This window comes from Danio rerio, chromosome 3, assembly GCF_052040795.2.
Source record: "Danio rerio strain M-AB ecotype USA chromosome 3, GRCz13ab, whole genome shotgun sequence".
Lineage (NCBI taxonomy): Eukaryota > Metazoa > Chordata > Actinopteri > Cypriniformes > Danionidae > Danio > Danio rerio.
In genome coordinates, this window is record NC_141023.1 from 12,227,160 (window position 1) to 12,241,377 (window position 14,218).

General features: G+C 36.3%; 1 protein-coding gene across 6 annotated transcripts in view; it reads right to left on the reverse strand.

Moving 5' to 3' along the window:
- The window catches only part of prkar1b (protein kinase, cAMP-dependent, regulatory, type I, beta), a 145,049-nt gene that overhangs the window by 43,730 nt on the left and 87,101 nt on the right, over positions 1 to 14,218 (reverse strand). For all 6 annotated transcript variants that reach the window (XR_015480050.1, XR_015480049.1, XR_015480051.1 and 3 more), the window contains 2 exon segments: positions 11,250 to 11,408; positions 713 to 773 (listed from right to left, as the gene is read on the reverse strand). Coding sequence is in view for 3 of the 6 variants with exons in the window: in XM_087243345.1 (XP_087099471.1) it covers positions 713 to 773; positions 11,250 to 11,408 (220 nt within the window). In the remaining 3 variants the exon portion in view is untranslated.

Sequence of the window (14,218 nt, forward strand, 5' to 3'; positions counted from 1 at the left end):
TCTTCTGGAGAAAGTCTTATTTGTTTTATTTTAGCTGCAATAAAAGCAGTTTTTTATTTTTTAAACACTATTTTAAGGACAAAATTATTAGCCCCTTTAAGCAATATTTGTTCCGTTGTCAACAGAACAAACCATTATTATACAATGACTTGCCTAATTACCCTAACCTGCCTAATTAACCTAATTAAGCCTTTAAATGTCACTTTAAGCTGAATACTCATATTTTAAAAAGTATCTGGTCAAAAATTATGCACTTTAATTGACAGTTTAATGACACTGTCATTAAGGCATGTGTAAAATAAATCAGTTATTAGAAATTCGATATTAAAACTATTATGTCTAAAAATGTGTTAATAATCTTCCCTTTGTTAAACAGAAATGTACAGGGGGGCTAATAATTCTGACTTCAATAGTATTTCTATATTAAAAATATTGATTTGTACGACACATTACAATAATGCAGATGCAAAACATAACATGGCACTTTTATTTCTTAATATTTAAGGATTTATAAATGTTATGATATGCTATGATAACTAACACCAGCAACTGAGATCTTATTGCAAAGTGATGATAGCTCATTATTCTCTTTATTTAATGTAATCCTTTCCCACAAGAACCGTTTGACAAATGATTTGGCCATTTTCCTTTTTGTTGTGTTTATTAATTGAGCTGCGTGTGTGCTTTTACAGACTGAAATCTCTTGACTTACCGAGTATAGACACCTTGCTGAGGAACTCCTCATACATCTTCCTCTTCCTCAGCGTGCTTCCCTAAAAAAACAAGATTGAAGCCGCAGTTAGAGACACAAGGAGGACATCAGGTAACCCAATCTTCTGGCCTCTAATCAGTCTCGACGGAGCAAGAATAAGAAACAAAGCTGAGGGACTTTCCTCAAACACGCTGCTGAAGAACAACTATAAACATGCAGATTAAAGGAACTTTTTGGCTTCCTTTTCTTTTGTTGGTTTGCAGCTCGGTCTCGCTCTAATACGCCAATGAAACACACACAGAGACACATTAAGTGGAGACGCTCCTGTAGGAAAGAAGAAACATGAGTGATCTCTTTATTGTCTCTGCTGTTTCTTCTAGAGGGGTCTGAGATTAAACGAGATATGAAGGCTGAAGTTGAGTCTTCTTCATGCTGTAAAACAAACGTTGCCAATTTTTGCAAAGCAATACAACAAAAATAATATACAGAATTGTTAAAAAAGTGATTAAGCATTGGATTATTCAACATTTTACTACGAAAAAGTGAAATAATTCTGATTTTTGTAAATAAAATTTATGAATTTATATTAATGTTAAAAACATCTAACTATTTTTCACATTTGAGGTTTTTTTATCAGTGCATTTTAAGGTACAAAATGAGAATAAGACTATATTAGAACAAGAGTTGCATTAACATTTTTGTTGTAAGTTAATACAAATATAAAAAATAAAATAATTTTTTTTTATAAAATATATAAATACCAACATGACATCCTGTGAAACTTGAAAGACATTTTTTACACTTTAATTCTGGATTATAGCTATAAAACCTTGTAAAGCTATTGCAAAAACATCAAATAATGGACATTTTAATTAAAACGTTTGCTATTTAACATAGAAAAATGGCAGGATTTTTTTAGCCTCCATTTAATTAAAAGTACAATGACTTTTATTTATTTAATTTATTTCCAGCTTAGTCCCTTTATTAACCAGGGGTTGCCACAGTGGAATGAACAATCAACTTATCCAGCATATGTTTTACGCAGTGGATGCCCTCCAGCTGCAACCCATCACTGGGAAACACCCATACACTTTTAATTTACCCAATTCATCAAACCACATGTCTTTGGACTGTGAGGAAAACCGGAGCACCCGGAGGAAGCCCACGCGATCAAGGGGAGAGCATGTAAACGTTCTACCCACTGTGCCATCGTGACGACCCAAAGTACAATGTCTTCCAACTTTAAAATTTATTTCAGTGCTACTTTAGGTTCACTGTAATTATTTGTAAAATATACTATACATCTATTTTTCAATAAAGTATGTTTTTTTACTAATATATTCTTAAAAATTGTCAACACCTCCATGTTTCCACCTCCATGTGTAATTTCAATGTAATTAAAAATATGTACACACTTACAGTATGTTATTTGAAAAGGTAATAAAACTACAAGTTAACAAAAAAACATGTATAAAGTATACAAGCTCAGATTTGCCATCCTTTATAATTTTTATTATTATTATCATCCTTTATTAGTTTTATAATATAATTTTTTTTTTTAAACTGCATATCTGGCAACCAAGGTAATTAGTATTAGTATAATTAGTATTAATATTACTAATGCTACTATTATTATTATTATTATTGTTGTTGTTATTATTATTATTATTATTATTGTTATTATTATTACTGATTTTGACATGGACATCACAATAACACTGGACAACCAAATGCATTTGTTTAAGTGTTTTAGCAGACTTGCTAATTCTCAACACTGGTCCATGGGGGGCTTAATCTAAAATGATAAAAAATAGATACATGTGCACTATTATAAACATTAAAACACATTATAATTTAATTAACTAAGATTTTAACGAAATGATGGGAGACTTTTAACAAAAAAACACTATTTTACATATGGAAAAACAAAACGTTTAAATGTAATGGTATTTATGCATGGCCATACACCCAAAGTGCTTCACAATCACGAGGTGGGTCTCTCCACACCACCACCAGTGTGCAGCATCCACTTGGATGATGCAACGGCAGCCACAGGACAACGCCAAAGTGCTCACCACACACCAGCTATCGGTGGCATGGAGAGACAGTGAAAAAGCCAATTCAGTGGATAGGGATGATTGAAGGCCATGATGGTTTAGAGGGAATTAGGCCACAAAAAACATAACCAAAAGATAGCGCTGACAGAGAGTATAGTGTTCCATTTACTTTACTGGGGCGTTAGGACCATAGACTGTAAAATATATGGACGTAGTATCCGTGACGTCACCCATAGGTTTCTAAAGAGCGCAAAAGAAGCCACAAGTAGGCGCGGCCAACCGTCGCCATTTTGTTCGCGCGTCATCACACCCACGGCGGGATACCAAACAAGGGCAAAGAGGCGGAGAGTGGGCGGAGCTACAGACGCATGCTGCATTTTGCTTGGACCTGGTTCAGACACACTTTACTTTGGGAGAACGCTTAATACTTTACCACCTGTGACTCGTTTGTATTCTGACCACATGTGCTTGGTTGTACACTATATCAATAAAGTGTTTAGTCTTTTAAAAACACTGCTGTAATACATTGAGCCACTAAACATTGTTCTTATGACGTTTCTCAACAGGAGGAAAACGCGAATTACATCCAAACACTTCTGATATAGTCTGTGTTAGTAAATGCAAGACTATTGATGAAATCCAGCATAACACTGTATGACAACGCTTCAGATGACTATTCTAGAGCCTACAGCTAATCAATTCGTCAGATTCTGGAGTGTATTACAGCTCTAAATATAAATATAAACGATAAATTATCTTAAATAAAACAAATACATGTATAGAGATGGTATATAAGTATATAACTTTACTCACATGGGAAACGGAGGCCACGTGAATGGTTTGTGAGCACAATTAAGTGCACTCAGCATGACATGCCATCAAATAATTGTAGGAAACAAGTCCAAAAGGCAGTCGACTGTGTAAAGCCACATAAAACAACACAGAAATGCGATAAATACGCCGAGTTCAGTGGCTAATCTGCAGGATTCAGCTGAGGTGACGTGACGGCGACCAACGAGACCCAGCTGTCACTCAAGTGGCCACGCCCTTAATTATGCAAACTTAATATAAAGGAAACGGATGAGTTATAAAAAAAATTCACCCCCCTCACAGTTGTCATGAAGGGTAATATTAGCTGTATTAACCAAAATCTTTTTTTGTACCAGGCTGTAAACACCTTTTTTTTCTGCTGTAAAGTTGGCCATTCTAACAGTGGGCTCAATTGAAATTTGCTCTGTTTTGGAGCCAGGAGCGGCCACGACTAGCGGAATTTCGGATGAATTGCAGTTTTAGTTACTTCCGTATTGGCTTCCTGAGAGAGCGGGAGGTTGCCGCTTGGTTAGGACCCACACAGACCACAGTTTGAGCACCCCCTGCTGGCCTCTCTAACACCACTTCCAACACCAACCTAGTTTTGCCATGTGGTCTCCCATCTAGGTACTGACCAGGCTCAGCCCTGCTTAGCTTCAGTGAGTAACCAGTCTTGGGCTGCAGGGTGATATGGCTGTGGCATTTTAAATTCTAATTCAAACGTTCGCTATTACAACAATTAATTTATCATTATGCTTTACCAAATGAGGATACTTTTTAGGATGGTCCAAAGCATGATTATACTTTGATCTAAAGTTCAAAAAGACTACAGTAAAAATACATATATTTAGTGTCTCTATATTAAACAATAGTCTTACTTTGTGCGAATGTCCTTTTTTTCTTGACGACAATAAATATTTTTGATTTAGATTAAATTAAATTTCATAGTTTGAACCAAATATAAATTATACTTAGAGAAAACCAAAAAAAAAGTAGCTGTAATAAATAAATGTTTCAAGTTGGTTTAAAATGTAATTTATTTCAGTGTGGATGCCAGGCGTAAACGTAACAAAACTTTAGCATTTTTTAAACAAAAAAGAGGGTTAACAGTAGTTAACAATCAACCTTTACAGCAAGAAGATCCTTGATTCGGGCCCTGGCAGGGCCAGTTGGCATTTCTGTGTGGAGTATGCATATTCTTCCTGTGTTTGCTTGGGTTTCCTCCGAGTGCTCCGTTTTCCCCACCGTCCAAACACATGCGCTATAGGTGATTTGAATAAGCTAAATTGGTTGTAGTGTATGTGTGTGTGTGTGTGTGAATGCAAGAGTGTATGGGTGTTTCTCAGTACTGGATTGCAGCTGGAAGGGCATCCACTGTGTAAAACATATGCTGGAATAGTTGGCGGTTCATTCCGCTGTGTCGACCCCTGATAAATAAGGTCTAAGCTATAGGAAAATAAATGAATGAAAGAATGAATAAACAAATACGCACTAGTGTAAACTACAAAAATAAATAAAGATAAAAGCAACAGTTCACCCAAAAAAAAGAAAGAAAAGAAAACAGACAACCGATGACAGCTAATGACTTCAATAGCGTTTTTTCATATTATGGCTACCGTGAACTGTCTGGTCTTCAGCATTCTTCAAAACATCTTCTTTTGTGCTCAACGGAAAGCCATACGAGATTGAAGTAAACGATGACAAGAGGTTTCATTTCGGGGTGAACCAAAGCCTTCACCTAAACCACCTCGGCGAACATGAAACGTATACGCAAATGTCCAGCCGCTGAGTGTCTGTGAAGATCCTCTGTGTTTTGAGGTCAGCGACCCCTCGACCCCCGGTGTTTGAGAAGAAGATACAAAAACATCTGAACATCTGAGACGTGACATGAGGATCTGCAGCGCTCCGCCGAGTGCTGGTCAAGCTTAATGGATTAGTTCAGCCACATTTCCCAAACAAACACCATGTATTTCCTACAGACAGGAGAGTCTGTGAGGATCTGTTTACTGCAGACAGTGAGGAAGACAAGAGTGTAAAATGTGAACTGAAGCACTTTTGGTTGGGAAACCCGAGGAGTGTTGCATGGCATATTTATGTGTGTAAACGTCTACTCAAATCGCCAACCAAAATACAGTGTGTTTTGCTTGACTTGACATTGTTTAGCATTTTGGTGATATTTGATGGAGATCTTGACATATGAGCTGAAACAGGAAGGGGAGTAGAGTGAGTCTGAGCAATATATTAAACATTTACAATATATTAGTAGGTGGAACGGTGGCTTAGTGGTTAGCACTGTCGCCTCACAGCAAGAAGATTGCTGGTTCGAGTCCCAGAAGGGTCAGGTGGCATTTCTGTGTGGACTTTGCATGTTCTCCCCATGTTGGCATGGGTTTCCTTTAGGTGCTTTGTTTTCCCCCACACTCCAAACACATGTGCTATAGGTGAGTTTAATAAACTAAATTGGCCGTAGTGTATGAGTGTGTGTGTGTGTGTGTGTGTGTGTGTGTGTGTGTGTGTGTGTGAATGCGAGAGTGTATAGGTGTTTCCCATATGTTGTTTACATATGTTCGCATGTTAAATTTAAATAAAATGCAATATTTAATGTGTCAGACACAAAATAGACATTAATTTTTTTTCAATTACATGATAATCTGAGGAGTTAACCATTAATATTTAGTTAACGAGTGGCTGTTGTCGGTTGGCAAAATTAACTGAAATGAGCATCCCCAGTGTTAGGATGTTCTGTGTTTGACTGAAGGTGATCTGTTAGTTGTTGTCACATGACTCGCTGTGCACTCGTAGCATTAAAAAGCTGAAATGTTTTGAACTGGGTGCGCCCCAATATGGCAATATGCGTGCACAAGCTGCACATAAATATGCATGTGCAAGCCACACGCCTCAATAGAAAAATAATTAACTTGTGCACGAAAAAGACGTGACATGTGAACGGCCCCTAAACCTGTCGTAATGTGCGATCTACAGCAGTTGATCTTCTTGCACAGACATGCTGGATTCACCAGATTTGTTGACAAATAGGTTCCGGATCCATACTTTGGCAATTTGTGGGTCCTTCCCTGGGCCTTTTCCCTTAGCAAAAAAAACTTTCCAAAGACGTCTGATTCTTACTTATTTTGCTGCTTGTGGCTTAAATTTGGGCACTCAAATTTAACAGAGAGAATACGGTCATTTTCCAAAATAAAAGATTTTTCAAAATAAAAGATTGTTCAAAATAAAAGATTGTTCAGACTCAGATAATATACAAAATGGATCATTTCTTGAGAGGCCAGGTATCAACTGATCCATGGTTGGGGACCACTGCTGTAATCAAGGCTTGACATTAACTTTTCTGATCACCAGCCACTGTCACTAGTAGTTTTCCACCGTGACTAGTCACTCACCATTTTCACCAGCCACAATTTTGTTGGTGGGAAAATATATTTTATATGCATAAATTTGACTTTGGCATGGGTTGCGGCATGCTAAAGTTACTAAAATTTTGTGTTTTTTTCCACTTACCTCGTTCATTTAACTGTTTTTTGTTTATGAGCTCACTTAATGAGCATGAGCAAATGGGTTACGCTTTCATAAAAAAGTGTCACATTGCAATTAGTTTTCTTTCACGGGACTTTTCAGGGCTCAACACAATAAGGATTTACCTTTTCTTCTTTGACTAGAGCTGCACAATTAATCGTTAAAAGATTGCGATCTCGATTCGACCCCCTAGACCACAGGTGTCAAACTCAGTTCCAAAAGGGCCGCAGCCATGCACAGTTTAGTTCCAACCCTAATTAAACACACCTGATCAAACTAATTGAGTCCTTCAGGCTTGTTTAAAACCTACAGGTAAGTGTGTTGGAGCAGGGTTGGAACTAAATTGTGCAGGGCTTCGGCCCTCCAGGAATTGAGTTTGACACCCCTGACCTGGACAATCTTCATCCAGCATTTTTACGATTCTGCCAATCATATTTTCAAGTTCAGGAGAGAAGAAAAGGCGGCTGCACGAGTCTTTTCATTGTTTCACATACATTGCTCAGTGATATTGACACCTCCAAATGATGTTGAATAAGTCACATACTGTATTTATAAGGTATAATTCGCCTAAAAATGTCATTTTTGTTTTAATATAATGATGTTTTCGCGATCTGGAAATCACACATGACGTGAGCTGCTGACCGTGAGCTGTTATCACAGATAGGGCGCGGCGATAAATGTTTACAATGTCAGTATAACTACTCTAGCCTATATATTGTTGAATATAAACTGCTAATGGCAATGTCTGATTTTACCAGTGAATTAAATTGTCTAATATGACAGATTGCAAGCATATATCTCAAACATAATTCAACATCAGAATTATAATAAGAATAGATTAATATAGAATAGAATTATTTATAGAAACCAGTAGACCTACACATATTATTATCGAGGTTGTGCCATATGTTTGTTTTTACCATACCTTTATTTTACATCTACAGAATCGTGAGAAAATCGTGATCTTTATTTCAAGCAAAAAAAATCGCGATTCTCATTTTAGCCAGAATCGTGCAGCTCTATCTTGGACCACACCAAACTAATTATTTCCTTGCTACAAATTTTAAATAATGTGTCCAAACAAGCAAAATACCGCTGTATACATACACTTTTTATTTAACAAAACAGCTGACATTTAAAAAATATATATTCTCACGCATCTAAAACTATGCACAGTGGTCTGTTCTGGCTCCCAGATCACCAGTTAACTGTGCATACAACAACATATTAAAGGAATATTATTGTAAAGGATGATTTATTAAGTTATATTAACAAAATTAACAGCAAGCAAAAGAAAGCGGGTAAAAAAACATTCTGTGCGCGATAATGAAAGGATGATGCCGCGCACAAGGTTAATGTTAGGCCAATTAATAATCTGTTCAAAGAACGGTTAAAGAGAAAGCGACAACAACTTTTGCTGCTTACAAAGAATCTCGAGCCTTTGAAGGAATGTGAGTGCACGAGCATCGCACTAGTTCAATTTCGAGTGAGGAAAGGGCACAGGAGCTTTTAAACACTCGCGCGCATCAAATCATCTGTGCGCGTGGCACTAAAGCCCTCATTAGTGAGTGAGGAAAGCCTGTCTCACCGTGTGCGTGATCTTCTCATTTGTTATTCACTTGCTTTCCTTTGCTCGCACGAAAAGCTGTTTTAGTCAGTCGTGCTGCTTCTGGATTCTAAGATCACATTTGTTCGCATATAGGCAAACGATCATAAACTAACAATCTAATCTGTAGTGATGACGAGCCAGCACTGGCAATTTAAAAATTGAGTTTTTCAGCCAGCCAAAGTGGCTAGTAAGAGTGGCTGTCTAACCCAAGTGGTGCTCACTGCAGAGCCACTTGGGCAGAGCTGTGCTCTAGGATAGATTTTAAGATTCTTTTATTAGTTTATAAAGCACTACACAACATGACACCTTCCTACATTTCCGACTGTTTAACAAAATATAATCCAAACCGTTTGCTCCGCTCTTCTAGTGCTGGACTTTTAGAATTTTATCCTGTAAACCCGATGCGATCTGGCGACACTTCTTTTAGCCATTATGCTCCAAAAAATTGGAACTGTCTCCCTCTTGAAGTGAAAGAATCCCCCAGTATTCATGTTTTTAAAAAGCGTGTTAAGACGCATCTTTTTAAAATTGCATATGAATAAACAAGTTTGTAAGGGGTACGCATTTCATCTATATTGTTGTAGGTTTATGTATGTAATGAATGGTGTGTGCTTGCATATGTAAGGACTATTGTGTGTGTGATCATGTGGATATATGCTTATATTTTGTGTACATGAATGCTTCTATTTCAGTATATGTGATAAGTTTTTATGGTCTATTTTAATGCTTTTTTGTTGTTGTTTGTGAGGCACTTTGAGTTGCATGTAGGTTGAGAAAATGCTAAACAAATAAAGTGTATTATTATTATTATTATTATTAGCAAGGGGGAGCTTGAGCTCTAGTTCCTCCTTCCTTGCACTTCTTCTACGAGTGTTGTCACTGGGGGTTGGGGTTAGGGGTGTGGTGGGTGTACGCATTAAAACAGCTTATAGGAGGAGGAGCTCAAGCTCAAGTGTCTCATCAAACCCGCCACAACCAAAATCTACCCGCATTTGGTGGATTGGCATGTGTTAATGTAAAGCCCTGGCTGTAATGTACAGAAACTGGAAATCCTGATGTTGACATTATGCTACCAGATACACCAGCAGACGCATAATAGCATCACTAAATCAATGTCTTGCCGGCAGCCATAGATTAAAGAACTAAAGTAGGTCCTAAAGGTTATTATAATGAGTCAAAGGTTATTATGGTCATAATGTAATGGCTCATCTGTGTTGATTTTTTCTCAATGGTCTCGGCCTCTTTGTAAGTTTACAAGAAATGGAAAAGGCTTCTTTTTTATGAAATGGAAAGCAGTACTATTAAAATCTAATATGTTTCTCACACATATGTTGTTACACACCATCAGGATTTTATGTTCACTGAGGACGTGGAATATGGCAGCATTTTATAAACAGCTTCATGAATTACTGACTTCTCTCTAATTGACTGCAGCCACACACACACACACACACACACACACACACACACACACACACACACACACACACAAACACACACAAACACAAACACACACACACACACACACACCATATATTTGTTTAATTAAGAGCAGCTCATTGTTGCTAAAATATGACAGTCACTCTCTTTTTCTGCTCACTCAACTATTGTGTGTGTCTATATGTGTGTGTGTGTGTGTGTGTGTGTGTGTGTGTGTGTTTGCTTAAGAAAGTGGGAAAGGCACTGCAGAGAAACCAAACGATGGCCTGACAGAAAAATCTAAATTGGTCTCTTGTCAGGCTCTGTGTGGTGAACAGTTTCCACGGAGGTTTGTGGAGCATTACAAATATTCATTTAAACATTCCCACAACACACACACACACACACACACACACACACACACACACACACACACACACACACACACACACATACTGACAAACACAAACACTGCTACAGATGGAGCACTTGATGCCGACAGCAAGACAGCAAGTATTTAGTTAAAGAATACCACAGACTGGAAAGTTTGGTTATGGTTTGAGTTTCCAGTGGTCCAATTACTTTCAAAAGTTTCAATCTGGAAAGTGACGGTGAGAGAACTTGTCATATAGAGGGAACTCCACAGAGCATCTGTAAGGGTTGAAAATGCCAATGTTTGAGTTGAAATGAACTGTTTTTGGTGTGTGTCTCTTTAAATTCAAATGAGCTTTTACTCTCCACCCCCTTTTCAGCAGTTTTGACATCTCTGCTTTAGATATATAATTATCAAAATCAGCAATTTGACTGACAAATTAAATGTATTAGGCTATTTTAGAGTTGTTATAACTCCTTTGCAACAATGGATGAAAAATATATTGTGTAGACATGGTGTAAAACATTCAACATTCAACAAAAAATCTCACTACAACTGCTTCAGATTCAAGACTAATTTATAAAAGGATCATTTAAAAGGACTGGGTGTTTTTAAATCAATTTAAGGTTGTGGAGTGCACACACTGCCTATAAACAACTAACAGTGAATTTTACACAACTTTACAGTCCTGGCGCAACCTCCTCTTTGTATTGTAGGTGTGTGTTTTTGTGTTTGTACCATGAGGATGCGCCGGTAGCTGTCTCTGTCGATGCCCCAGAGTTTCAGGTCAGTCTTGGCCTTCACAGTAGCAGCTCGAGGAGTCCCGTATATCAGAGCCAGTTCTCCAAAACTACCACCCTCTCCAATACTAGTCACCCATTCACCATTCACATATACCTGCAGACACACAGAGAGAAAAAGAGCATTACACACATCTGCTTATAACACACGAGTAAGACAACAGCATACAGAATAGATTTAACTTCATTTTGTATACTGTATAGAAATAAATCAGACTGGAGTTTGCATGCTTTCTCCGTGTTGGCATGGGTTTCCTCTGGGTGCTCTGGCTTCCCCCACAGTCTAAAGACATGTGCTATAGGTGAATTGAATAGGCTAAATTGACCGTGTTGTGTGTGTTGGTGTGAATGTGAGATTTTGGGAGTTCCCCAGTGCTGGGTTGTGGCTGGAAAGGCATTTACTGCGTAAAACACATGCTGGATAAGTTGGTGGTTCATTCTGCTGTGGCGACCCCTGATTAATTAAGGGATTAAGCAAAAAAGAAAATAAATTTATAATATAATATAATATAATATAATATAATATAATATAATATAATATAATATAATATAATATAATATAATATAATTAATATAATAAAATTTATATATAATATAATATAATTAATATAATATAATATAATTATATTAATGGCAGAATGAACCGCCAACTTATCCAGCATGTTTTTACGCAGTGGATACCCTTTTAGCCGCAACCCACAACTTTAGCCGCAACCCAAACTCCACAGCACTACCTACTGCGCCACTGGGTCACCCATAATATAATATAATATAATATAATATAATATAATATAATATAATATAATATAATATAATATAATATAATATAATATAATATAATATAATATAATAATTAAATGAAGTAATAACACAACTTAACCTAACCTAACTTAACTTAATTCAACCCACCTTAACCCAACCTAGCTTAACTTAATAACTAATCAAGTGAAGTATTACAACACAACACGACACGACACGACACGACACGAACTTAATAACTTATTAAATGAAGTAATATAACACGACACAACACAACCTGACATGACATGACGCGACTTAACATGACTTAACACGACTTAACACAACTTAACTAATAAAATTAAGTAATATAACACAACACAACTTAACACAACACAACTTAAATCAACCTAAATTAGCTTAACCCAACCTAACTTAACCCAATCCAACCTAAACTAACTTAATAGCTAATTAAATAAAGCAATATAACACAACACAACACGACTTAACCCAACCTAACTTAATAACTAATTAAATGAAATAATATAACACAACACAACTTGACTTAACCCAACCTAGCCTAACTTAACTTAATAACTAACTAAATGATGCAATATAACACAACAACACAACTTAACAGGACTTAACCAAACTTAACTTAACTAATTAAATGAAGTAATATAACACAACACAACTTAACACAACCCAACAAAACCAAACACAACTTAACACAACCTAAACCAACCTCAATTAACCTTACCTAATAAATAATAAGGTGAAGTAATATAACCCCAGACAAGACAACATGGCTTAACATGGTTTAACCCAACCTAACTTAACAACAAATTAAATAAAGTACTATAACACAACACAACACAACACAACACAACTTAGGCTAACCTAACTTAATAAATAATTAAGTGAAGTAATATAACACAACAAAACCTAACAACAAAACTGAACATGACTTTACCCAACCTAACCTAACCTAACTTAACTTAACTTAACTTACTTAACCTAACTACTAATAAAATTATGTAATACAACATGACACAACACAACTTAACACGACTTAACCCAACCTACCTTAACTTCATAACTAATTAAATGAAGTAATGTAACACAAAAGATCACAACTTAACATGACTTAACCCAACCTAATTTAACTTAATATCTAATTAAGTGAAGTAATATAACACAACACAACCTAACACAACATGACTTAACCCAACTTAGCCTAGCTTAACTTAATAACCAATTAAATGATGTAATATAACAAAACACAACACAGCTTAACACGACTTCACCTATTCATTCATTCATTTTCTTGTCGGCTTAGTCCACAGGTGTCAAACTCTGTTCCAAAGAGGCGGCAGCTCTGCACAGTTTAGTTCCAACCCTAATTAAACACACCTGATCAAACTAATTGAGTGCTTCAGGGTTGTTTGAAACCTACAGTTAAGTGTGTTGGAGCAGGGTTGGAACTAAACTGTGCAGGGCTTCGGCCCTCCAGGGATTGAGTTTGACACCTCTGGCTTAGTCCCTTTATTAATCCGGGGTCGCCACAGCGGAATAAACCGCCACCTTATCCAGCAAGTTTTTACGCAGCGGATGCCCTTCCAGCCGCAACCCATTCCTGAGAAACGACTTAACCCAACTTAACTAATTAAATGAAGTAATATAACACAACACAACACAACATTACACAACATAACACAACCTATATAATATAATATAGCATAATATAATATGATATAACAATAAAATTTATAATATAACTATATAATATAATATTAAACAATATAATATTAAACAATATAATATAATATAATATAATATAATATAATATAATATATAATTTTAATATAAAATATAATTTTAGAAAAAACTTTTAGCTACTGATAATTTATTTATACAGCAAAGTAATAATAACTTTTTATTATTATATATTTGTAATAAACACACACAGATGACCTGTACACAAAAATGCACAATTCAACCAAGTAAATGAGGAACTGTTTCAGATTTCATGTTATCTCCAGTGATTGGCCTGAACTCTCTTTTTACACTAATGACAGTCAGGGGTGTTCATATTGCGACGGCACATCTGATAACACTCGACCAATCAGGATCCTTGACAGTGTCTTATGAGGAATTAGATAACACTTT